The sequence below is a fragment of the Ailuropoda melanoleuca genome, chromosome 3, assembly GCF_002007445.2.
Source record: "Ailuropoda melanoleuca isolate Jingjing chromosome 3, ASM200744v2, whole genome shotgun sequence".
NCBI lineage: Eukaryota > Metazoa > Chordata > Mammalia > Carnivora > Ursidae > Ailuropoda > Ailuropoda melanoleuca.
The window spans coordinates 97280916-97306398 of record NC_048220.1 but is presented as its reverse complement, the minus strand read 5'-3'; the positions used below and the strand labels follow the sequence as shown (position 1 = coordinate 97306398).

General features: G+C 41.2%; 1 protein-coding gene across 17 annotated transcripts in view; it reads left to right on the top strand.

Annotated features, from left to right (window-relative positions):
* The window catches only part of LOC117801567, a 127648-nt gene that overhangs the window by 57575 nt on the left and 44590 nt on the right, over positions 1-25483 (top strand). For 11 of the 17 annotated variants that reach the window (XR_004624230.1, XR_004624243.1, XR_004624234.1 and 8 more), the window contains one exon: positions 18689-18760. The exons of 3 other annotated variants lie outside the window; for them this stretch is intronic. Coding sequence is in view for 1 of the 14 variants with exons in the window: in XM_034656773.1 (XP_034512664.1) it covers positions 18689-18760 (72 nt within the window). In the remaining 13 variants the exon portion in view is untranslated. Of the gene's footprint in view, positions 1-17628; positions 17780-18688; positions 18761-25483 lie in introns of all 17 variants that reach the window. 3 more of the 17 variants (XR_004624244.1, XR_004624231.1, XR_004624238.1) reach the window with 1 other exon arrangement.

The following is a 25483-nucleotide window of genomic DNA, read 5'->3' as shown; positions in this document are numbered from 1 at the left end:
CCTTGGTTCTTTGAAACTCCATCCATCTCTATGTCACCTATGTTCACACTGCCAGAAGAACTCTCCTTCGACAATCCTCCCAGCATCAATCAGCCACACTGCTGAGCATTTTAAATCGTAGGCCCTGGAGGAGCCTATTCTTTGCTTGAAGCCAGAGTGAACAGATGTATTTATCAGTTTAACCAAGAATGAGTGGAAATAAGCCAATGATTTAAAGTTTTCAGAGCAGAAGGCCTGTTGAATTGGGGGCGGGGGTTGGGCGATGATAGCTTTCATCTTCTATTTTGGGAGGGGGGATAGAGCCCGATATCATTTCACTTCCTTTTCTCACCCAAATGACAAAATATGGCCACACACCTTGGTGCTTCTCCAAGTCCAGGCCTTGGCCATGAGTTCTGGTCAGGGCTGAATTGGCCCCAATCAAGACTGGTTCTCTTGGGATGGTCTATTTCTGAATTTCCCTTTGTTTGCATTTCCAATTATTTATATAATTAAAAAATAGACCGTCCCCTGTTCTTAGGCTGGTGGTGACTCCCCTAAAATGGTGTTTGGAAATACTGTATATATTGGTATCACAGCTCACTCTCTGAGCCCAACTCTGTGGCTAATCTCTCTCACATAGCTGCAAAGGCAGGGCTGTTTTTGGCCTTCTTGTGAAGTGCTCGGGGAACATATTTCCCCGTGTGCCTTTGACCCTAGTAGACAGCCCCAGTTCTCATATCTGCTACATTCCCCATCAGATCTTGCACATGTGTGATATACACTCCATTTATTCATGCCAGGGATGAAAAGACTGACAGCTTTTAATTTGTTACCTATCCCAGAGATCTCATTTTTAAGAAATGTATTTTTTTAATAAGAAAAGTTCTTGTTCATTATTAAAGGCTTAGGCAATACAGAAATGTATTAAGAAGAAAATTTAAATCACCCGAATACCACTATCCAGAGATAACAATGTGGTTAACATTTTGCTGTATTTCCTTCCAGATATACATGTATTTTAAAACAAATTGAGATTATGCCATCTTATTAACTTTTTAATTGTGGTTGAAGCCAGTTCCAAGGGTAGAATTTCACATATCAGTCAGAGAATTGTGAACGTTGTTTTTGAGGGAGGAGAAGTAAATGGCAGTGGGAGCTTATGACACTCATGAACTCCTACCCTAGAGGTACTTCTGTCCGAAGAAATGATCCTCGCCCACATGTTGGGCTGGCTGAAGTGGTCTCTTAGAGAAGATTTTTGGAGCTATTTACATTCCTGTGTGTGCAGGGAGTAGGTAAGCCTAAGCACTATTCCTCCAGTTCGGGAGTGTACATACTTCAGCCTTCCCCATCTCTGCACATGGCACCATTGCGCACCTTGTTACCGGGCTAGAACCTGATCCCCACTTTCCCTCACCTCTTACTTGTGAAGGTTCTACCTTTAAAATGCATCCTGAATCTGCTCACTTCTTGCCATGTTCACTGTTACCATCTTGCTCAAAGTCCCCATCACCTCTCACCTGAATGAGCTTCGTCAGGGTTTGTGGAAATAAGTGAAGACCAGCCCAGTGGGAAAGGTGAAATCTATTTATTTATTTATTTTAAAGATTTTATTTATTTATTTGACAGAGAGAGACAGCCAGTGAGAGAAGGAACACAAGCAGGGGGAGTGGGAGAGGAGGAAGCAGGCTCATAGCAGAGGAGCCTGATGTGGGGCTCGATCCCATAACTCCAGATCATGCCCTGAGCCGAAGGCAGATGCTTAACTGCTCTGCCACCCAGGCGCCCCTATTTATTTAGGGCTTTCAGGGGATATAACAAGAGATCCAGCCACCATCACTTATGTTTTGGCTGAGACTCAAAAGCAGGCAGAGGAGTGGGAAAGCTTTAGACAGAAGGAAAGGGAAGACTTCAGTCAGGTACACCCCGATTAAAGGCTGTTAGCATGAGGAAGTTGTAGGTGGGCTAATTAGAAGCAGGACATCTTGTGTGACTGGTTAAGGGTGCATACTTGGCTTTCTCTGGTTGGTTCTAATTTGGAAGTGAGGACAAAATTTAATGATGGCGATAGTTATGAATGAAGTCCTGCCTATTTGAGGATGATTATTTCAGGAGTTATTTGGTTTCATAGATTTTTTTTTTCTAGAGATAGTGGTCTGACTTTTTACACATCTGACTTACAAATAGTAAGTAGGCTGGTTTCCTGCTCTCATTACTATAGAAAATGGGTTGATTTCCTGGGCTGGTTGCAGATAGTGGGTTAGAGTTTTATTTTTACATACGATCTGGCCACTGTCTATTCAGTCTCTCATGCTGCATTCAAAGTTCAATGCTGGCTTTTTGGTGAACACTTGGTACCAACTTGACTCTGAAGTTGTGGCTATTACTATCCCTATTTGCCTAGGAAGAACCTGATGGTTAAGTAAGTGGCCTGCAATCACATGGTAAGAAGAGCCTGTCTTTAAACCTTGGCAGTTTTCATTCTAGAAATTAGTATCTTAGATTACTTCTTTAAGCCATTTAGAGACTCAGGTTGTCCCATCCTTGCCACTGTGTTAGCAGATAAGAATTTAAAATGTAAGAGGTTTTTATTTGCTACCCAGAATTTGCGTTTTGCCTTTGCTAACTCTTATCCTGAGGCAGTAGATCTATTCTGTTGACCTAACTCATCTTTTTTCTTCTCAGTGAAACCTGACTCCATTCATCCCAACCTCCTCTTAAATACCCAATCGACTATAGGATACAACAGAACGAATCTCAGAGAAGGGAACAAACAGAAGGTGTGGGGACATCCCTCATATACACACTCAGCAGTCAGACTGCTTATGTTTGATCTTTGGCTCCCCCATTTAGTAGCTAGAGGCCTTGAGCTGATTCCTGAATTTATGTAAGCCTGTTTCCAAATCTGTAAATGGGGATGATGATAAAATACTACCAATCCTGTGAAGATGAGCATAAAGATGGAAATAACAGACATAAAGCACTTGCATACTGCCATGGCAGATGGTAAGTGTTCAGTGTAAATTAAAATGCAAATACCCTTAGAAGACTCTTTCTTATAAGCTTAACTAGTGTAACAGGAAAGTGGGAATTTGAACTGTTGATAGTTTGGGCTAGAAAGGAAGGAGAGAAAAATTATACATGGTACTCTTTTTCAAAAATTGTCTGGGAAAAGTGAAGCCTTTTTAAAAAAGCTCACAAAAAGTGGCATTTCATCCTATCTCCATCTCCCCCCACACATACTTCCCACCCCCATACACTATTCACTTCTGAGATCTTCCAATGATTACAGGTGGAAAAGACTGAATAAGATTTTATTTTTACTGATTGAATTGAACAATTGGTCTTGGTAAATCCAAATAAACACACAACACATTAAGGACTCAAATCTTATTGTATTTGTCTTCTCTGGGTCACTGTACTTGAAATAAGTAGAAGCCAGAAAAATAGGCATCTACCAGAGGAACAATACAGGGATGCCCAGCCTTTTTTATGCTGAAATAATAACATATCAAGAGCCTTATTTTCTACATGGGGACAAAGCACAAAGGAATAGTTTATTTTATTTTATTTTTTATTTTTATTTTTTAGATTTAATTTATTTGAGACACACAGAGCACAAGCAGGGGGAGTGGCAGGCAGAGGGAGAAGGAGGCTTCCTGCTGAGCAAGGAGCCCAACTTGAGTCTTGATCCCAGGACCCTGGGATCATGACCTGAGCCAAAGGCAGACACTTAACCGACTGAGCCACCCAAGCACCCCCAAAGGAATAGTTTAAATTTCTAATTTAACCAAAGAAAAGATATCCACATTCCATCATGGTTTATCTTCTGTCTTTGTAGTGTCATCCAATCCAGGGGAGCTAGAGAATTTGGCCCAAAGAGGGCAGAATATGGGTTTAGTGGTGCCACAGCATCTGGAATCCCTGGTGGTCAGAGGGGAAGGTGTCTACATCACAACCATCAGAGAACATGGCTGCACATGCAGGAGAGTGAAGTGAAGGTGGAAGCTTGTGGAAGTTCCTATCTGATTGCCTTTCTTTTCTTAATGATTTAGAGAAGCCGAGTCAAGGGCTGAAAATGGGGATGGAGACTTGGGATTTGCAGAGAAAGTAAAAAGTATGAAAGAAATGTCTAGGAGGGTAGAAGGATGCATAGACTCTGCTGCTTGAGGCTCACGGTCAAGACTTTACAGCAACCCAGTCTGTGTGGGTTTATTTCTCTCCAGCTCCTTTCAGTTCTCAGGGTACAGGTGCAGAGCAGGCAGAAACTTAGTTCTAACCAAGACATGTGTGGTTTAGCCAGTATGACAGAGTGAAGAGGCCAAGGGATTGGGCAAAAGGGAGCAATGATAGCAATGGACCAGGGAGTCTGAGCTTCCGTCACTGTCACTCACTCTGCCCCCTATGCATGGCTTCCCTTGGTGAGTGGGATGCTTGAAAGTGAGATTTTGGAGGGGTTTCAGTGATGGGTAATGACAAGGTCTAGTGTCTGGGGTGAGGCCATGGAAGTGATTAATGAAGTGGGATGGAGAACAAGTTCATTGCAGGCGAGAAGATCAAGGAAGTGAGTGAATGGGGTATTGGAAGGGTCAACAATGTGGATATTGAAATCAATAATTAAGACAGAACTGGTATTGGAGGAAGAGACTGCAAACCAGGGATTAAATATTATAGGAATGAAGGGTGTGAGCTAGGGAGTGGAACTGTAACAAGGAGGGGTGGTGGAGGGTGTAATCTCTTGATAGGAGATTCAAAGCTGCAGAGGTTTTACAGAGGAAGGGAGGAAAGTGGTCTGGAAGAGAGGAAAAAGGATAATACTCCATCTGCAAGCCTAGCGTAGGGGAGAGAGTATAGTCCATACTGGAAGGGTCTTTAGGCAAAGTCTCGTTCTCAGGGCAGAGCCAGGATTCTTTCACAAGGCTCTCTTGGAAATTCAGTGGATTGACTAAGGGTATAGAAAATTAGAAATAGTAAGGATAAAATGGAATGTGATACACGTGCTGCTGTGATTGCTCCAAGAAGGGACAGGGGGAGAGTTTTGGATTAAAGTGATAGTTGACCTGAGTTCTAAAAGATGAGTAGAAGTTCTCCAGGCAGATAGGGAGGAAGGAAGGAGAAAGAAGAACATGGACAAAGGCATGGTGGCCTGGTTGGATCTTTGGAGTTGAGAGTAGACAGTGAGAAGTGAGGAGGAGGGGTAAGGGGTTGCAGAGTCCCAGGCAGGGGCCCCGTCATGAAGGGCCTTGAGTATGTCGTATTTGGAGTTCGAACTTTTTTTGGAAGTGCCGTTGAAGCACTATAAACAGGACAGTGGCTGGGTTTAGAAAAGGACTGATTTCAGTAAAGCAACCATTCTGTGATTTGCATTTGTTTATTCATATTTATATCTATGAATACAGATCTATCATCATCATCTATCTACCTATCTTATCATCCATGTAAATGAGGCCAAATATGAAGTTGATTCCAGTTGTTCCAGCTTAGATTGTTGGCATCTGGACTCAACCAAATACTTAAGATTTAAGGCAGCCAGAGCACTGAGTGGCTTGAGGAAGGGGCTAAATTTAGAGGTCTCATGGTTCTGAGTCTGCATAATTGTAGACCTGAGCTGAATTCCCAGGTTGTCACTTACCGGTTTATGGCCTAGGACAAATCACTTAATTTCACACACTCTCCTTATCAGTAAAATGGGAATGATAGTCCCTACTTGAAAGGTTCCAGTGTGGATTAAATGAGATCATGCAGTAATATACTCAGTGGAGTGACTATTACATGTTAAGTGTTCAATAAATGTTTGCCGTTATTTTATGGGTATGAATTTCAGGCCCGTGAATTTCAAGTAACGCTTCTACATTACTAACTCTCCGGTTTGGCTGCACTTTGGAATCACCTAGTCCTAGTTTTTAAAAATATACATAACTTAGGGGCATGTGGGTGGCTCAGTCAGTTAAGCGTCTGCCTTCAGCTCATGATCCCGAGGTCCTGGGATCCAGCCCTGTGTCAGGCTCTCCACCCCATGGGGAATCTGCTTCTCCCTTTCCCTCTGCCTGCTGCTCCCTCTGCTTGTGCTCTCTCTCTCTCCCTGTATGTCAAATAAATAAATAAAATTAAAAAAAAATATACACATAACTTAGTCCTCCCCCCCCCAAAGATTCTGGGTGTTTTTATAAGCTCTCCAAGATGATTCTAATATGCTATATTAGGGTTGCTAATATGCTGTAATAAGGTTTCTTGCTAGACCCTAAACCAGCAGCATTAGTATCACCTGGGAATTAGTTAGAAATGCAAATTTCCCTGATCAGAACCTCTGGAAGTGAGTCAGCAATCTGCAGCTTAGTAAGTTCCCCCAGTTGATTCTAATGCACACTCAAGTTTCATAAGTACGATCTAAGGCTAGCAATTCAGAGTGGCCATTTCAGCCGTTGGCATCTCTCACAGCTGACCAGATGGTGTTGACACAAAACAACCAACCTTTGAGAATCCCTAAAAGTAAGAAAGAAAGTTTTATTCGAGCCTGTTAGGACAACTTCCCCAGGGGAACACGGTCTTCACAGGGAAGAAAGTGTTCCGGGGAATGAAGTTTTCACGGGCTTATATATGTTTTACATCTTGCACAAGCTCAAAAGATTATACATTAGTATGTCGGCAGGAATCACAAGTTTTAACACAAGGAATGCGGGGAGTAGGAGCACATGGACATCTTAAGGACAAGATGGTTTTCCTTTAGGCTACTCATTTGCAAAGCAGGTGCACAATGTGTGCTTGGTGGGCCATAAATCAGAGTTTTTGTTTTAAACAAAGTTTATGTGCAGTCATGTTGACTTAGAAAGAAACATAAAATGGCTTCCCTTATATCTCAGGCTGTTAGAGAGTTTTCTCCTCTCATAAGTAGGGATCTCACATCCTCCTGGACCCTACGTCCTCTGAGTGCCCCTGCCCAGCTCTCCCCCCTCCCCTTTTTTTCCTTCAGAGGAGAATGGTTAGATTTAGGGTTGAGATTTCTTGTTCCTTGGCTTCCTTCATTTTGTATATTCTCTTTTCTTTCCTTCAGGTATTCTTGCACCCTCCAAACAAAATCTAGGTGCTGTATACTGGGGAAGGAAGGCAAAGTTCCTAATGGCATGGAATGCCCAGTGGTGATACTGTGATTTATAATAAATAGGCATTTGGTCTTCGTTCCCATTTCTGGCATGGTGGCCCTAAAAGCCTTGGAATTTCCTGTGATAAGAGTGACAAAGTGTCTTTTGTTGTATTAATGAGGTGACAGTTGGATGTACTTAAGGATGGGGGCTGGTTGCCAGGAGAACCAACCATGTGATTAGAGGCTCAAACTTTCAGTTTCAACCCCCTGACTTCCAGGGAGGAGAAAGGAGTTGGAGATTGAGTTCAATCACAAATGGCCAATGAGTTAATCATTTGTGCCTGTGTAATGAAGCCTCCATAAAACCCCCAGAGCTCTGGGTTCTAAGAGCTTCCAGGTTGGTGAGCACGTGGAGACTTGAGGAGAGTTGGCTTGCCTAGAAAGCATGGTGGCTCCTCGCCCCTTCCTCATACTGTGCCCCATGCATTGTCTTCCAGCTGGCTGTTCCTGAGTTACTGCCATTTGTAAAAAACGGGTAATCTAGTAAGTAAAATGTTTTTTTTTTTTGGTTCCATGAGCTGCTCTAGCAAGTTAATTGAAAATAAGGAGGGGGGTCACTGGAACTTCCAACCTATAACTGGTGGGTCAGAAAATCTGTGCTTGTATCTGAAGTGGAGGTAGGGGTGCGGTCTTGTGGGACTGAGCCCTTAACCTGTGGAATCCAAGGTTGTAGCTCGGTAAATAGTGTCAGAGTGGAGTTAAGTTATAAGACACCCAGCTGACGTTGGAGAGTTGCTTGGTGGAGGAAAGAACCCCCTACACATTGGAATTGGAGTCAGAAGTTTAGCAGTGCGTTTTATTTATTTACTTACTTTTTAAATAACATTTATTATATTATGTTAGTCACCATACAGTACATCCCTAGTTTTTGAAGTAAAGTTCCATGATTCATTACTTGCGTATAACACCCAGTGCACCATGCAATACGTGCCCTCCTTACTACCCATCACCAGCCTATCCCATTCCCCCACCCCCCTCCCCTCTGAAGCCCTCAGTTTGTTTCCCAGAGTCCATAGTCTCTCATGGTTCATTCCCCCTTCTGTTTACCACTCCCCTTCCTTCTTCCCTTCTACTGATCTTCCTACTTCTTATTTCTTGCAGTGCATTTAAAAAAAAAAAAGTGGCTAACTGAGCCAATCTTGGGCAGACCCAAGACTGTGAAGATCCTCACTGTGCCCCTTTCCTCTCCTCTGCTTTCTGTAGTCTTGGTCTCTCTGCCCACATGGAAACCTATTTCCAGGTTTGGATCTGACCTCAGCCACTTGTAATTTAGTTTGGGATATTCTGACCTAAGCCGTGTTTGCCAACCAGATTGTGTGCACCTGAGGAAAAAGACCGTCTCTAATTGTTTTGTATGCATGCCTATCTCCTGGTTCAGTTTCCTGCAACAACATGCTACTTGCACTTTAAGGGGCATAGTGCTGGAGAGCACTGGCTTTGGCACCACCGATGAGGGTTTTAGTCTGCAATTTGTTAGTTTCGTAAACTTGGGCAAGTCCTGGCGTTACTTGGCATCTCAGTTTTCTCACCTATAAAATGAGCTTGATGATTTTTTTTGTGTGTTTTATTTAAATCCCAGTTAACATACAGTGTAATATTAGTTTCAGGTGTAGAATTTGGTGATTCAACACTTGCGTACCACACCCAGGGCTCGTCACAGCAAGCTCACTACTTCAGCCCCATCACCTACCTAAGCCATCCCCTGCCCACCTCCTCTCCAGCAACCCTCAGTTTGTTCTCTGTAGTTAAGAATCTGTTTTATGGTTTGCCTTTTTTTTTTCTCTGTTCATCTGTCTTGGTTTCTTAAATTCCACAGATGAGTGAAATCATATGGCATTTGTCTTTCTCTGACTGACTTATTTTGCTTAGCAAAATACTCTCCAGCGCCATCCACCTCATGGCAAATGGCAAGATTCCATTCTTTTTGATGGCTGAGTAATGTTCTGTTGTGTATATATATGCCCTATCTTCTTTATCCATTCGGCCTTGATGAAAAATTTTTTAACCTCCTATAGCTGTGAAGACTATATAAACAAATGCATGAAAAGTGCTTAGGTCAATACCCTGCCTAGTCTATAGAGAGAACTCAGTGAATGGTACATGTTAATGATTTGCTAAATTTCATTTTCTGCTGTGGAAGGATAGGTTTTATCCAAGGTAATGTGAGGAAGTGAACGTCAGACTCCAGTGAACAATTGGGAAGCTTTCCGGCAGAGTTTATTTTCCCTGAGCTACCGCTTTGGCTCTGACAGCCCCCTTTCCAAGCAGCCTGGGCCGACTCCTCCAATGTCTCCAGAAACCTCTGTGACCAAACCCCGCTTATGTTTTCCTGTGGTCTCATCAGCCCTGGTGCTGAAGCGGCCTTGATCAAGTCCTAAATCTCTTCAGGGAGTTTAATACCTTGCAAAAGCCTCAAGCCTATTTTAATTGAATTATTTCATTCAGCTTCAGACTTAAAGAGCACCCTACAGGGTCTCAGCTCTGAATGAATGCATTAAAAAAAAATCAAATAGTATAGATTAAGGGATAATCCTTGAGGGAGATATAAATAGAATCCCCTCTACTGCCTTTTCATTTCCCTACGTTTGTTAATAAACATACTTTTATGGCCTCTGCTTTTCTTTCCTTTTTCTCCTCTAATGGTTTTTAGTTGTGTTAGAAAGAGAGTAAAACTCAGAATATAACAAGAGTTGGGAAAGAATTTACCATCTTAATTTTCAGGGTGGGAAGGGATTTTCAACATTACCTGGTCCGACCCTCTGCTTAATTTACCTGATGTGAGGCAGAGGTGCAGAGAAGGAGATGGCTTGGCCAAGGTCACACAATTTGACCTTCAATGAGCTTAGCTTGAAAACAACATATTCTTAGTCCTGGACAAGTATTGGGAGCCATGGTGAAACATGGCCTCAAAAAGGTGAAGTGAGTAGACCAGGGCAGTGGTTAAGGATGGTACTCTGGCTCAGACTACCAGCAATTGAATTTTGGTCCATTTCATGCCGTCTGACTTTGGGCAAGTTATTTAACATTACTAGGTCTTTAGTTTCCTTACCCCTAAATAGGGATAATAATGGTACCTACCTCAGTGTGCTGGTGAGTCCAATGACTGTTCACTAAAAAGCTTAGTACTGCATCTGACACTAGTAAGTGCTCAATAAATGTTAGCTATTATAGTTATTAAAGATTTTTTTAAAAAAGGTTCTTATTGGGATGGTAATGGAAAGTCCTCCATCTTAGTGCTTTATTAATAGTTTTGTGTTCTCCATCATGAGTGAATTTCTGATCCTGTAAGAAGAAAGTCCCAGAGGTCCTTTATACCCAATAGCAGGCCTATCTGCTAATGAGAGTAGAAGGGCAGGTGTCAAAAGGATTGGCTCCATCAGAGATGACTGGAAATGATGCTATCTGATCCCTTGGGAGGATAAAATAGAGAGTGAATCTAATGCTTATAAAATATGAGAGCTCAGTGAAAGGGAGATGCTGGTAACAATAAACTATATTACCAAGTATATTAACACCCAATATCTCATTTGATTCTCAAAATTACATATGAATATATATTGTATAGATGTTGTATAGTAAATGATCAATAACAAATAAACATGAATAGTTGGATAGGCATTAAGATCCCATTTGAATGAAGTAATAGGGACTCAGCCTTTGTCTGTAACAAACCACCCCAAAGCTTACTAGCTTAAAGCAACAATGACTCATTCCTCATGCTTCTGTAGGTTGGCAGGGTGGCCCCTCTGCTGGTTTTGCCCGGGCTCAAAATGCTGGTTGGTGGAGGGTCCAATTGGATTGGAAGGTCCAAGAACACCTCACTTGTATATTTGGCAGTTGATGTTGGATGTGGGCTATGATGCCTTGCTTCTTCCCTATGTGGCTCATTCTCTTCCAAAAGGATAGATTACCGTTCTTGCATGGTAGTCCCAGGGAAGCATTCCAACATGGTGGAGACAGAAGCCACAAGGCTTTGGAACTTGCACAACTTTGCTTCTGCCACATTCTATTAGTCAAAGCAAGTCGTAAGATCAGCCACAATTCAGAGGTTGGAGAAACTCTCCTGTTGACGAGAAAAGCTGCAAAGAATTTGTGGCTACATTTAATATACTAGGTGGTCAACAAATAGAATCTTTTATCACTTGGCCAAGGTTTTAGAGTCCATAAGCGTTAGGGCCATGTCTTGAACTTGGGTCCAATGACTTCAGAGCTCGTGGCCTTTATGCTATAGTATGGCCACCTTTACTGCAAGAGTGAACTTAGCTCAGGGATGAGGGGAAAAGTTTTTTGCCCTTAGACGTGGAGCACTGGGCACCTGAAATATTTGTTGAATAATATAATCTGTAGCCACTGTGGTTTGGATATAACCTAGTTCATTGTATTACAAAAATACCCATAATATTTTTCCATAGTGTAATTAAATGTAGACCATGTATTTTATTTTAAAGTTTTTTATTTAAATACTCTCTACACCTAACATGGGGCTTGAACTTAAAACCCCCATATCAAGAGTCACATGCTCTTCTGACTGAGCCAGCCAGCAACCCTCAACATAGACTCTTTAAAATGAGAACCTAACAGAATGGTTTTCCCATTCAGGAGAACCAAGCCTGTGTGTGACTTTATTCTCAATTGTTCACAGGAAACTGGCCAGGGAAAACAAGCCCTTTAAAAATAGTGAGGTTTGGGGAAAGGTCACGTGGTTCTTCCGCGTCTGGCTGAGACTTGAGAAGATAAAACAAGGGAGACTGAAAGCAGAGAAGAGATTAAAATTCAAGTCATCAGGGGCTCATTTGAAACCTTGAAGAGAACCCAACAGTCTCTAGAAGACAAAATCTGGGGGGGATCTGCCCAAATAGATTCCAATCGCAGTGATCTCTTCTGAGCAATAGAAGAAGAAAGTGATCCACCCAAGGAGTGGATTTCCAGTGCTTGTAACAGTGGCCTTTAGAACTCTACTGTGGGCTGACCATGTACCTGATGGCATTACAAATGGTTTCCGAGGGGGAAAAGTAGTAAAGCATACATATTCAGTCTCCCATTCTTGCCTGCGAGGGAGGAGGGGGACATTGCTCAGCAACCGCCTCCGAAGGGCTGACTGGGGCAGCAGACGGAGCAGGTGCAGAACTGAGCGAGTGTGTACTGGACAGGGCCCAGGCCGCCTGGAAGAAAGCAGTGGAGAGGCCGTGAGGAAGTAGAAGGCTGCAGTGCTGGACCTTTGGCTGCAGGAAGTGTGGACCGCCAGGGAGGATTTTTAGGAGGTTCAGTTTTGTTCTCTAGCTGTGGTGTAATTCCTCTTTCACACATCTTCAAGATACCTTAAGGACTTTGTTACTCTGAGGCTTTTGAAGTCTGATTTATGTTTATTTGGAATATGACCCCAACAGAGAACAGCCTCGAAGCAGGATCCAGGGGACTTAGTTTTATCCTGCTTGTGCTAGATTTCTCCTAATCTGATATTTTCTAGGAGATCTTCACATTTTTAATCATGAATCTTTTTCAATTGGTGGTGGTAGTAGGATGGGGGCGGTGGGGGTTACCAATTCTATAATTTTTTTTTCTTAGTTTTATTGATGTTTTTTTTGCTGGTGTTTGAGTTCTGATCTCTATCTACAAAGCTGTTACTGAGAAGTGCCCTGCACCAATAGTGAGTGTGTAAGATATTGCTGACCCAAGACCAGGCTTTTTAAGGTCCTAGTACAGGCTGCTTTGAGGATGCACGTGAGTGCTGGCCTGCTTTCTTTAGCACAGCTCTGTAAGTCATCCAGACCCTGTGATGGTGCCCTAGAGCCACCCTGACACTGGAGCCAGCAGATATTAAAGTCAAAGCCATTTGTATTCCTTTGTGTATCCACACAAGCTAGAGTCAGTTGTCATCTTGTTCCATTTCCCACTTCCTGCCTTTTCATGTGCTTATGGTGGCTGTGAGTTCCGAGGAGAGGGCTATTTGGGTTGTGATGAGAAAATAAGAGACTTCCCTGGGGTAGTCATTAAAGCTATAATGATAATGGGAGCTTAAGACACATACATACAGTTTCATTGACTCAACAACCTCAGGAGGTAGGAGTATCTAAATTTTGCAGATGAGGAAATAGAGGCTGAGCGAAGTTAAACAATTAAGGTCATACAGCTAGTAAGTGGCAAAACTGGTATCTGAGCCCACATCTTAGTGTAAGTTCTTGGCCCTTATGCTTCAGGGTGACTTCCTGAGGAGAGCAAGGAGGTCTGGGTCCTAACGGCTGCCTATTCTTGCACAAGTCTGGTTCTGTGTCCAGATCTCAACTCTCCCAGGTGTGAAGTGAAACCTGGATGTGATCTCTAAGGTCCATTGTCACTGTTTGAGTCTGTGATTGAAGTATTTATAGACACTTCCTTTCTGCTAGCATACTGATCTTATGACCAGAGGGAAGTCATTCCTGCCTTCTGGGTGGGCAATGGATGGGTTCTAGTCTAATAGGAGAGATAAGAATAAGATTATGAGGCTGCTGGCATGTAGCAGGCAGAGGTGATGCTCAAAATAGTTAATAACTTATTGGGTAATTTAAAATATAAAAAAATACAAAGCTAAGTTTTAAAATTCCTTTTAGTTGATGTACTATAGATTTCTTAAAACTGCTTGGCAAATTATATAAGCTGTAGTGCATGTCATTGGTTAAATTTCTCTAATTTCCAAATTGTTGAGTTTTTTCCCCAGCTTTATTGAGATATAATAGATGCAAGTCTGTAAGTTTAAGATGTACAAGGTGTTGATTTGATATACCTACATATTATGAAATGATTATGTCCTAGCATTAACTAACACTTCCATTGCATTGCGTAATAACCAAGAAACAGTCTTAACTATAGAGAACAAACTGATGATTACTAGAGGGGAGGTGAGTGTGGGGATGGGTGAGATAGGCAATGGGAATTAATTAAGGAGGGCACTTGTGATGAGCACTGGGTATTGTATGTAAGTGATGAATCTCAAGTTCTACACCTGGAACTAAAATTACACTGTATGTTAACTCGAATTTAATAAAAACTTGGAAGTAAAAAAATTACCATTTCTTGTTTTGTGACAACATTTAAGATCTACTCTTACTTTCAAGTATATAAACACATATTACTATTATCACTATGCTGTACATTTTTCCTCTTGTAACTGGAAGTTTCTACTCTCTGACCAATGTCTCCCTTTTCTTCCAACCCCCAGCCCCTCCTAACCACCATTCTAGCCTCCTTTCTATGAGTTCAGCTTTTTTTAGATTCTACATATAAGTGATATCACAGAACTTTCCTTTTTCTTTCTGTCTGACTGAGTTTACTTAACATTATGCCCTTAAGGTCCATCTATTCATCTGTTGACTCACACTTTGTTTCCATATCTTGGCTATTGTGAATAATACTGCCATGAATATGGAAGTGCAGATGACTCTTCAAGATCCTGCTTTCATTTCTGTTGGATATATGCCCAGAAATGCGTTGATGGAACATGTGTCATTTCTGTTTTTAATTTTTTTTTTTTTTTGAGGAAACTCCATACTGTTTTCCATAGTGACTGCACCCATTTGCATTCCCACTATCACGTGTATATCAGTGTACGGGAGTGCCCTTTTCTCTACATCGTCACCAATATTTATCTCTTTCTGATGATAGCCATTCTAACGTGTGAGGTGATCTCCTTATGCTTTTGATTTGCATTTCCCTAATGAATGATGTTGAGCACCTTTTCATATATACCTGTTGGCCATTTGTGCATCTTTGGGGAAAAATGTCTATTCAGTTCCTCTGCACATTTTTTTCATTGGATTGTTCATTTTTTGCTATTGAGTTGTAGGAGTTCATATATCTTAGATATTAACCTTTTATCAGATATATGGTCTGCAGATATTTTCTCCTATTCAGTGCCTTTTCATTTTGTTGATGGCTTTTCTTTGTTGTGCATAAGACTTTTAATTTGATGTAGTCCTACTTGTTTGTTTTCTGCCATTGTCTTTGCTTTTGGTGCCAAATGTGAAAAATCATCACCAAGACTGATGTCAAGGAGCTTATCCCCTATGTTTCCTTCTAAGAGTTTTATGGTTTCAGGTCTTAGGTTTAAGTCTTTAATCATTTTGAGTTGATTTTTGTGTATGGTGTAAGATAAGGGTCCAATTTCATTCTTCTGCATGTGGCTATCCAGTTTCTCAACACCATTTATTGAAGAAACTATCGTTTCCCTGTTGTACATACTTGGCTTCTTTGTGATAAATTGACTATATATATAATGGATTTTTTTCTTGGATCTTTGTTCTGTTTTATTAACTTTTTTTTTTTGTAGTGCCAATATCATACTGTTTTGATTACTATGACTTTGTAATACAGTTTAAAATAAGGGAGTAGATGTCTCTAGCTTAGTTCTTCTTTCTCGAAATTGCTCTGGCAATTTGGGGTCTTTAGTGGTTCTATATTTACCTTAGGATTTTTTTCCTATTTCTGTGAAAAATGCCATTGGAATTTTGATAGGGATTGAATTGAGTCTGTAGATTGCTTTGGGTAATATGGACATTTTAACAACATTCTTCCAAACCATGAGCACAGAGTATCTTTCCATTTATTTGCATATTCAGTTTCTTTCATCAATCTCATACTTTTCAGTGTACAGATCTTTCACTTCCTTGCTTAAATGTGTTCTTAAGTATTTTATTCCTTGGTGCTATTGTAAATGAGATTGTTTTCTTAATTTTTTCTGGTAGTTCATTATTGTATAGAAATGCAATTAATCTTTATGTATTAATTTTGTACCTTGCAACTTGATCAAATTCTAACAGATTTTTAGTGAAGTCTTTAGTGTTCTCTATTTATAATATCATGTCTTCTGCAAATAGAGAAAAATTTTACTTCTTCCTTTCTAATTTGGATGCTTTTCTTGTCCAATTGCTCTGTCCTAGGACTTTCAGTACTATGTTGAATAGTGGCGGTGAGAGTGGGCATCCTTGTCTTATTCCTGATCTTAGAGGAAAAACTTTGAGATTTCACCATTGAGTATGATCTTAGTTGTAGACTTGTCCTGCAGGAACTTTTTTATGTTGAAGATACGTTCCCTCTATTCCAAGTTTTTATCATGAGAGTTTTTATCATGTTTTTTATCAAGTTTTTATCAAGAGTTTTTATCAAGTTTTTTTATCAAGTTTTTTATCAAGAGTTTTTATCAAGTTTTTATCATGAGAGTTTTTATCATGAAAGGATCTTAAATTTTGTCAAATGCCATTATGTATTGAGATAAGATTTTTATCTTTGATTTTTGTTAATAGGGTGTATCATATTGATTTGTGGATGTTGAAACATCCTTGGATCCCTGGAATAAATCCCACTTGATTTTGGTGTATGATCCTTTTAATGTACTGTCGAGTTCTGTTCACTAATATTTTGTGAGGGTTCTTTCGTGTCTGCTCATCAAGTTATGAGCCTGGAGTTTTTCTTGTAGTGCCATTATCTGACTTTCATGTCAGGGTAATGCTGGCCTTGTGAAAATGAATTTGGTAGTGTTTTCTCCTCTTCTAAATTTTGAATTTTGTTGTGCCCTTTCAATGAAGCTTCTATGGGCTCAATACCTGTCTGAACCATGATTTGACATGAGGTACTGCATCAAAGCATTTCAATGACTTTCCCAATATGGACAGTAATTAAGTCCCCAGAGTTCTGTACTTTGCTATAGTAGGTGGGTGGTCAGGAACACTGTCCATGAGTCAAGGCGTAGGTACATTCCTAGATGCCAACAGTTTCCATATGGCCTTGACCCTGAAGGTAGAGACAGAGGCACAGGTTGACTATACTGTCTGCTTTATGTCCTCACCAGTGCTGGCTCTCTACAGAGTAGTAGGTGGAGCTGTACAACTTGCTTCCACCACCACTGCTTGTTACATAGTTGCAAGGGGCTGCCCACATCCATGCAGGAACTGCTATTAGACCCCACTGCTTGCTTCTGTAACCACAGCTGGGCAAGGTTATTAGTTAGTTTGTAATCTTAGTAAGTAGGGAATTTCTCTCTGACCGCTCTGGATGTGTTTTGGTATTTTAACAACTGACATGATGTGATAGATTGAATTATCCTCACATCTTTACTCTTTCGGCATGTGACCCTGCAGTGCACTATGGCGGAATGAGTATATTTCCTAGTTCTATTGATGTTGGCCTTGGTCATGTGGCTTATTTTGGCCAGTGGGATGTGGGCATAATTAATAATTTGCCAGGTCTTTCTGACAAGTGCATGGTACAGATTGCCATTGTTCCTTTATTCTGAGCTCAGAGTGAGACCAATGGATTAAATGGAAACTGAAGCTGGAGCCAAATGTGGCTGCCTTAATGCCTGAAACAATCTGTCCTGTGAGCAAGAAAATAAATGATTGCTATTACAAGTTGAGTTTTGGAATGTTATATTATGGGGGAGTATTACAGTAATAGCCGTCTGTAGTAGGGCCAACATGATGCATACTAGTATAAGTTAGCATCAAGAGTAAATGAAAAATTTGTTGTTCTTACAGTTGTTACATTAACTGCCAAGAAAGCATCAAGGAGGAGGTAGAGAGGGAACAGGCAAGAGCGAAGACTTATAGGCAGTGATGTTCAAAAGCTACAAAGGGACAATGAGGAGGCCAGCCGTTTAAAAGAAAAATTAAAGCACCAGCATTCAGGGTAAGGCCTCCAGGCTTTTTGACATGTACTTTCTTTTTTGATTCCATTTGGGACTCACAAATTCCCTCTTGTGAACACTCTCTCATGTCCTCAATGGGATATCCACTTGTCTAGCCCTGAAGAAACTTTGGCAAAATATATCGAAGTATTAAATGTGCATGTTATTTACCTTTAACTCAGCTATTTGTCCTCAAGCCTGTATCCTGAGGGAATGACTGGGCAAGTGAGAAAGATGGAACAAGAATGTTTTTTCCTTAATTTTTAATATTAAGAAACTGATATCCAACAATGAAGAATTACTTAATACATACTTTGTGAGATACCATGCAGCTTTGAAAATGTAAAAGGATATTTACTGACAAAGAAGTTTGTGATAGATTAAATGAGATTAATGACCATATATTTATATCACATGTGTATATAGGTACAGTCTTAATTGTGTTTATGGGATTTTTTTTACTATAAAACACTGCATGCATACACACACATTGTTGGAGACAACTCCATTCATTAGGATCTCCTGGGGAGTGCACTTAGCTAAAAATAAATGCTTTGGTTGGAGATGGGGTATGAATCCTGAAAAACAAACGAAATCCTAACAATTTTGTTTCTAACTTGTTCTGAATAATAAAGGAGTATTTTGGAGGGAGGCAGGATCCAACAAGGCTGGACATTAGGTATAGGAAGGGAAAAGAAACTCTATATTTTTGCTTGGGCTCCCTTTTATCTTTCTCCTTGACTTCCCCCTTGCCTGACCCAAGCACAGCCTAGGAGGGACTTTGAGAGGACCGAGAGCTCTAATGAGGGGAAATTAGAAGCGGCTTCTGTGGAGTACGTGATGTAATCTCCCGCCATCTTTCCTGAGTTCTGGAGTCTCATCTACTTTGTTCTCTTCTTGTTTTATACCAGTGGCTTCTTTTGGGAGAGGTTGAAGTGGAGGTTAAGGGAACAGCTTCCAGAGTGTGGAAGAATATTTTCCAGGTATGTGGTTGTTGAAGGCAATAGGAATTTTTTTCCTTTTGCTTCTTTGTTGTCTAGTAAAAAAATATTAATTTGTATTATCATCTTGTTGCTTGGGTAAACTCAAAAGAATTAATGTGCCTCTTTGGGTTCTTCTCTTAAGACAGGAGTTCTCTAGGGCATTTCTTCCCCAGAGGGCAGTGGCTTCAGCATTGGTCCTCCACATCAGTTGCCATAGGTATGGGTGCTTTTTTTTTTTTTTAAGATTTTATTTATTTTTTTGACGGAGAGAGAGACAGCCAGCAAGAGAGGGAACACAAGCAGGGGGAGTGGGAGAGGAAGAAGCAGGCTCCTAGCAGAGGATCCTGATGTGGGGCTCGATCCCAGAGTGCCAGGATCATGCCCTGAGCCAAAGGCAGACGCTTAACAACTGAGCCACCCAGGCGCCCCATGGGTGCTTTTCAGCCATCATTATGGGAGAGTTTGTTCATGATGCTCTGATAAAACTGGAATCTGGAGATTTGGGTTTATACCAGAGATTCAGTTTATTTATTTATTTTTTTTAGAGAGCAAATTTGGAGAAGAGAAAGCCAAGACCAAACACATTAACTTTTTACAAACTTTGTTTCATTTATTTCTTACAACAGACTTTAACAGTTGAAAGAAATTTAAGTTCAGAGAGGTTAATGACTTGTAGAAAGTCACACAGTAGATCTAATTTATCTAAAACCAATCTGATACTAAAGAGTTTTTGTGGGGGAACCTGGGTGGCACAGCAGTTAAGCGTTTGCCTTCGGCTCAGGGCGTGATCCCGGCGTTCTGGGATCGAGCCCCACATCAGGCTCCTCCGCTATGAGCCTGCCTCTTCCTCTCCCACTCCCTGCTTGTGTTCCCTCTCTCGCTGGCTGTCTCTATCTCTGTCAAATAAATAAATAAAATCTTTAAAAAAAAGTTTTTGTTTTTTGCTTTTGCTTTTATCTTTTTAATTCTAAGGGGCTATCTGGCTGGAGCTATTTAACCTATGGAGTAAAACAATGTTTTACTTAAAATATCTCTCAGCCACTATTTTTTTTTTTTTGGAAGAAATAAAAGGAAAAAGATAAATGCACCTTGAGGGAATGAAGTAAGCAATTAGGGGAAAAAAAATCCTTGGCAGTGTTAAGATGTTCCTTGGACACTGGAATTGGTTGCCAAATATTTAATCAGACTGAGTTTTTACCTAAAGGTGAACTTAACTATAAATTTCCTGAGAGATGAGAGTATAGACAGGATTTCTGTAGCCCCTGGAAAGCTGTATTTGGCAAGGAATGGTCTGAGACCACACATCAAAACTGTCAGGGGTGCTTCAGTGGGGGATTTTATTCTTAACAAGTTGCCTTTATCAGATATGGTCCAGTCAGAGAAACTGCAATGGAAGAGAGATTTAAGGCAAACAGTCAATTATTATATTGGTTTTCTGTTGTGGGGTAACAAAACACCCTAAAATGAGTAACTTAAAAGAACAATTGTTTATTATTGCTCACCAGTCTACTGGCCAACTGGATCATTCTTCTGATCTTGACTGGGCTCCCTCCTGTGTCTGTGGTAGGTGTCAGGTCAGCTAGGTAGCTTGGATTCTGGGATCTGGCTGCTTATTGGCTATGGTACTTGGGTCCTCCTCCAGCTGGTTACCCCAGGCTCATTCATATGGCAACTTGGTGGTATTCCAAAGGGAAGCATGCAAAGTCTTCAGGTCTAGAATCAGAACTGGCACAGAATTGCTTAAACTGCAACTTGTTGACCAAAGTAATAAGGCCAGCCCATACTCATCTCTCAAATTGACTCCCCCTTTTGATGGGAGAAGCTTTATAATCACATTGCAAGGGGGGAGAGTCAGGGATTGTGACCATTCTGCCAGCACTTCACCATAGCGACAATGGTGTTAGGAAGGCTGGAGGGGCAAAAGGAAGAACCGGTGTGCTAAGGATTCAAAAGGATCGGGGGGGGGGTCACTTGATGAGGAAGCAGCTAGTCTGGAGCCCCAGTGCTGGGATCTTGGAGGGAGGGGACCTTGCTGCTACTGTTACTGCTGGAATTGTTAAAGAGATACCACCTATGCTTGTACTGGAACCAGGATGATTTCTCCTTTCTGGCTGTCGTGGTTTATACTGGCTGAACCTAACCAAAAGCCCCTGCTAAGAAAACTTGGGACATTGAGCATGCAGGCTTCTAGGCCCGGCAGTATAGAACAGGGAAGAGAAGGGAGAGTGTGGGGCTTCAAGCAGATAAGCAAACAACTGCCACTCTCCTGTGGAATTCGTACCACATTAAACTTTTGAGACCTATTGCTGTAATATGCTATGATTCTAGAGAAGTAGTGAAATGCAAGCCTCATTCCAAAGAACACTGGCTGTGTCAACTATGGAGTGGTAAAGAATTCCCAGGGAATTACTCTTGCTGATTTTTGATGTGTAACTTGGCTGGAGATAGGGGTGTGGACAACATGACTAGTTTGAATGGGCAAGACAGTCAGATTTCAGTCCCATTCGTTATTATGTCAAAGGAGATGATCTGCATGGAGAAGCCATAGACCTAAAAATCTTGATGTTTGTCATCTGATCCGTTGCTTGCCTGATGATCTTAGCCGTCAGCGCAGAGAGCATTTGCCTGCAGGTGTACGTGAGTGGGGTATAGAGAGGCAGGCAATCAGAACAAAAAAAAATGAGGATATTAATCAAATGCAGATGATTAGGCAAAAAGTCTGTTAAAGGTCGATAAAAAGACAACTCTGGATTCATTAATGAGAAGGAATTTACAGACCTATTGATACAGAAATCCAGTAGTTTCCGTGTAGAGTCAGATAATGACTAACTACTGCAGCTGTGGGGACACCTAAATGATGGGACAAGGGGTGGGAAGGCAGAAGGCAGGGTGACAAATAGTACAAGGATGACTCTGCTACTGGGGAGTTTATAAAAATTCTACACTGAACACCTCAGGATCCATAATTAGGCTTCTGAAAGCATTTAAATATGTAATGGACTGATCTGGCACAAATATATCTTAAATATGCATTACTTTCTTGTAAAAAAAAGAACTACTTAACAGTGATATTTATACTGGGGCTTAATCAATTAGTATGTGAAATTGGCCTGCAAATGTGGAAAAAATATAGCTATATAAACTTAGCTCCTCAAGACACTTCAGATATGATCTACTCCTTCTCTCCTTGTGCATATGATGACATCAGTCTAGAAAGGTGGAGTGGCTGGTCTGAAGTCAGCTGATTAAAGAAAAAATCAGAAGTAAAAGTCAGCTTGCATGATTTGCAGTTGGGTAGGTCTCTATCCATTTACCAGAATTTGCACCTTTTATTTTGACAGAGACCAGGCTTGTATCTAAATGAAACTTAAAGACTGTGTTTTCTAGATTCATCAGACTCACCCATGGGTACTTGTTGAAAATGTATCTGCCTGGACACCAGCCTATAACTTAAGGGGCAGAATTTTGGGGTGGGAGAACAAAGCCTTAGGAGTGTATATACTAAAAAACTTAAGTGTTTCTGATGAACAACCCCCTGTCTCCCTTGTTCAAGTCTGTGTAAGAATGCAGTTTTAGGCATTGGTTGGCAGAAGAGAAAGTTCTTTACAGATGTCTACACACTTCCAGTTAGGTAAGGCTTTTGTCTGAAGCCCTTCTTGACTGAGTGACTTTCTGAGGGGTTCACATGTGGGACAACCTCATTAGAAATGTCCACGGATCCATTCTTGGTACAGGGAGTGACAATACTGAAGATGCAGCATTAGTCATCAGGTTGGCTCCTCCAAGTATCTGCAGTCCAGGAAATTGTACAGTGATATCCAGTTCAGGACACCTCAACTATTGATCCTCAGGTATCAGGCTGTTGGTGTTTACCCAAAGGTGAGGGTAGGTTAAATTTACCTAATTACAATTGGGATGGGAGCTAGGTCTAAGGATAAGTTTCTCTTGTCTAGTGCAGTATCTGTGGCTCCTAAAATAGTACCTGGAACATATTAGGTGCTCAGTAAATATTTGTTGGCTTAATGAAAGGGAACCCTTTATTGGATGCCAACTATGAAATAGCTGTACTTAATGTATCTTGAGTCACTGTCCTCTTTGTGGAAGTGTGATTGGATTCTGCATGTAGTTGGGATTCATCCAGTAAAGCTCCATAGGGCCTAATGTATGTTGATAAATCATAACCCTCCTAGGTGTTCAAATCAATTTCACACCTCATCTGTTATCATGAGCAGAATGTGAGAAAGTCCCCTCATTGTGGTAATACATCAGCTCACACAAAAAAGTGCCTGAAGATCAGAAAAGGGAACACTGTTATAGTCCATGGTACTTCATCAGCTACCCAGACATTGATGGATTTAGAGGATATTTACATTTGAATCATGGCATCCAGAATGTCTCAAGCAGAACCCATAGTTGATGGACTGCATGGAAGCACTTTTAAAAAATCATTACCTGTTACTCAGAACCTAGGTTTCTTCATAGAGAGTATTTCTAAGTAGAAAAATGAGAAAAAACTGAGGATCGAGTTCTAGCTAGATGATAGGTGGGACTGCCAGAATTCCTCACTGTGTCCATGACTGACACCGCTAACTGATCAGAGTATATTCTCCTGCTGTACCTGGCCAAGTCTCCTTATTTCTCAATCCAAGGCTCTAAGAAGCCACTGCAAATTGGTCAGAGTTGGCATGTCGAACTGAAACTCACTATCGATCTAGAGTTTGACTATTTCTCTAGAAAGCTAATGCTAGTTGGTAATAAGATAAAGGAGAAAGAAAATGAAATATTCTTTTTGGGATTGGGAAAGCATCTTGAATTAGGTAGTGGGTTCACTCTCTCACTTTTGGGCAGGATAATATTCAAAGCTATGGGCTGAAGAGGATTTCCTCAATGGCAGTGTTTCACCAACTGAGATTTTTGGGCCATATGCATCCAAATCACTTTGGTGATAATGTAAGTGCTTGTGCCTCACTCAAGACTTCCTGGATCAGACCCCTGGGTTTGAAGCCAAGGACACTGCCCTGGGACAAATTTCCTTTGTGTGTCTTATTCATGCTCAAGTTGGTGAACCAATGCCCTTTGGAGAACTGGGTTCTAGTCTCAGCTCTGCCAATTCACTTGCTGTGTGAATTTGGGCACATCCCTTACCTGAGCCTCAGTTTTCTTATTGAGGTATAACACCTGTGCTATCTGCCTCTAGGGCTCATTGAAGATAAAACCTGACAATGTTTTGGAAAGGTGCTATAAAGATGGAGCATGTTGTTGTCCACCTGTTAAACTTGGTGGGGAGTTGGGGAATTTGGGTGGATTTTCGAATGTTTATTCTAACTTTATCAGGAGTCCATGATCTACTAAAAACCAGAATGACAAAGGAGGAAAACTATTCTCCTGAAGAGACCAGAGCAGTAGTTATCAACCATGTTTACAAATCAGAATCATGAGGGGAAATTTTAAAACTACCTAGCCAGGTCCCCAGCCCAGAGAGAGTTAAAGAGAATCCAGAAGTGGGGCTTGGGTTGTAACATCTCTTGTGGGAACTATTCTGGGTTCCAGCCTTCCAGAAGAATAGCTGACCTGTTTGTCTCTGAAGCCTCTTGGTATTCCATTATTCTTCCAACACTTCTTTTTATCTAATTTACTTAGGCTCATGTCTGTTGCTTGCAGCCAGAAAACCTTAACCAACATCTCACTAGGAAGTTAACCCCCAAAATAGGGACTGTGGATGTCTTGTTTACTTCGGGATCTTGAACGACTAACATAGTTTCTGACACACAGTGGAGACGAGAAATTGGCTTAAATAAAGTGAGAGCTACCCAAGTTGTGGTCCTAACTGGGATAGATTAAATCTAAGTTCCTTCAAAGCAAAGATGTAATGGACATAAAGTTCCTGGCACTTATATGTGGACACTCAGGGAATGATTGGTGTTTTCTGAACACTGAGGAGACAGAGGTGGGTAAGACTTAAATGAATTTGCAGGAAATAAAATTTTATAAGTAAAGAATAGAAAGTAAATTTTTATTGGAAAATAAAAGAAAATGCTCATTCATTTATGTGTTGTCTGTGACTTTTTTTTTTTTGGGGTGCTATGATGGCAGAGTTAAGTAGTAGCAACTGTCTGGCCCGTATGGCCTAATGGTATAGATTCAGTAGATGCATGCGTGCCCCTCTGGGTCAACTTCCCACCCCTCCACTCTGTACCTCAGGAGGCTGGCTGGTATAGCACAGTCTATGGCAGCTGTTCTCACTGTGTCCTGAGATCCACCTCTTACCCGCATCACTGGTGATCTTCTGGCAAATTCTTGAGCCCCATGCCCCACCAAGTGAGTCAGAAAACTTGGGGATGGGGTCCAGGAATATTTGTTTCAACAGTCCTCAGGTAATCCTGACATAAAAGTGTGAGAACCACTAGTTTATAGCAATGAGTTCCCTTGCCCTTCAGCTTCTGGTGGATTACTGTCAGTGTAGGACAGGTGCAAGAGACAGGAGGGAGGAAAGAGAGCAAGGTGAGGTAGTTATTTCCTGTCTCCCACTCCATGGGGTTATTTATTCATTGAAATATCTCAGCTCCTGTGAGGCAGTCTTCTCTGTGTTGGGTTTCATTGTGTAAAAATATTCCCTCCTCTCACCCCTTTCAGGCTTAGGAATGGTTATGGAAGCCATAGGGCTTTTGAGGGTGCTGGAGGCAGAGAAGAGTTGGGGGGGGTACCAGAGTATTCTGCTTTGTC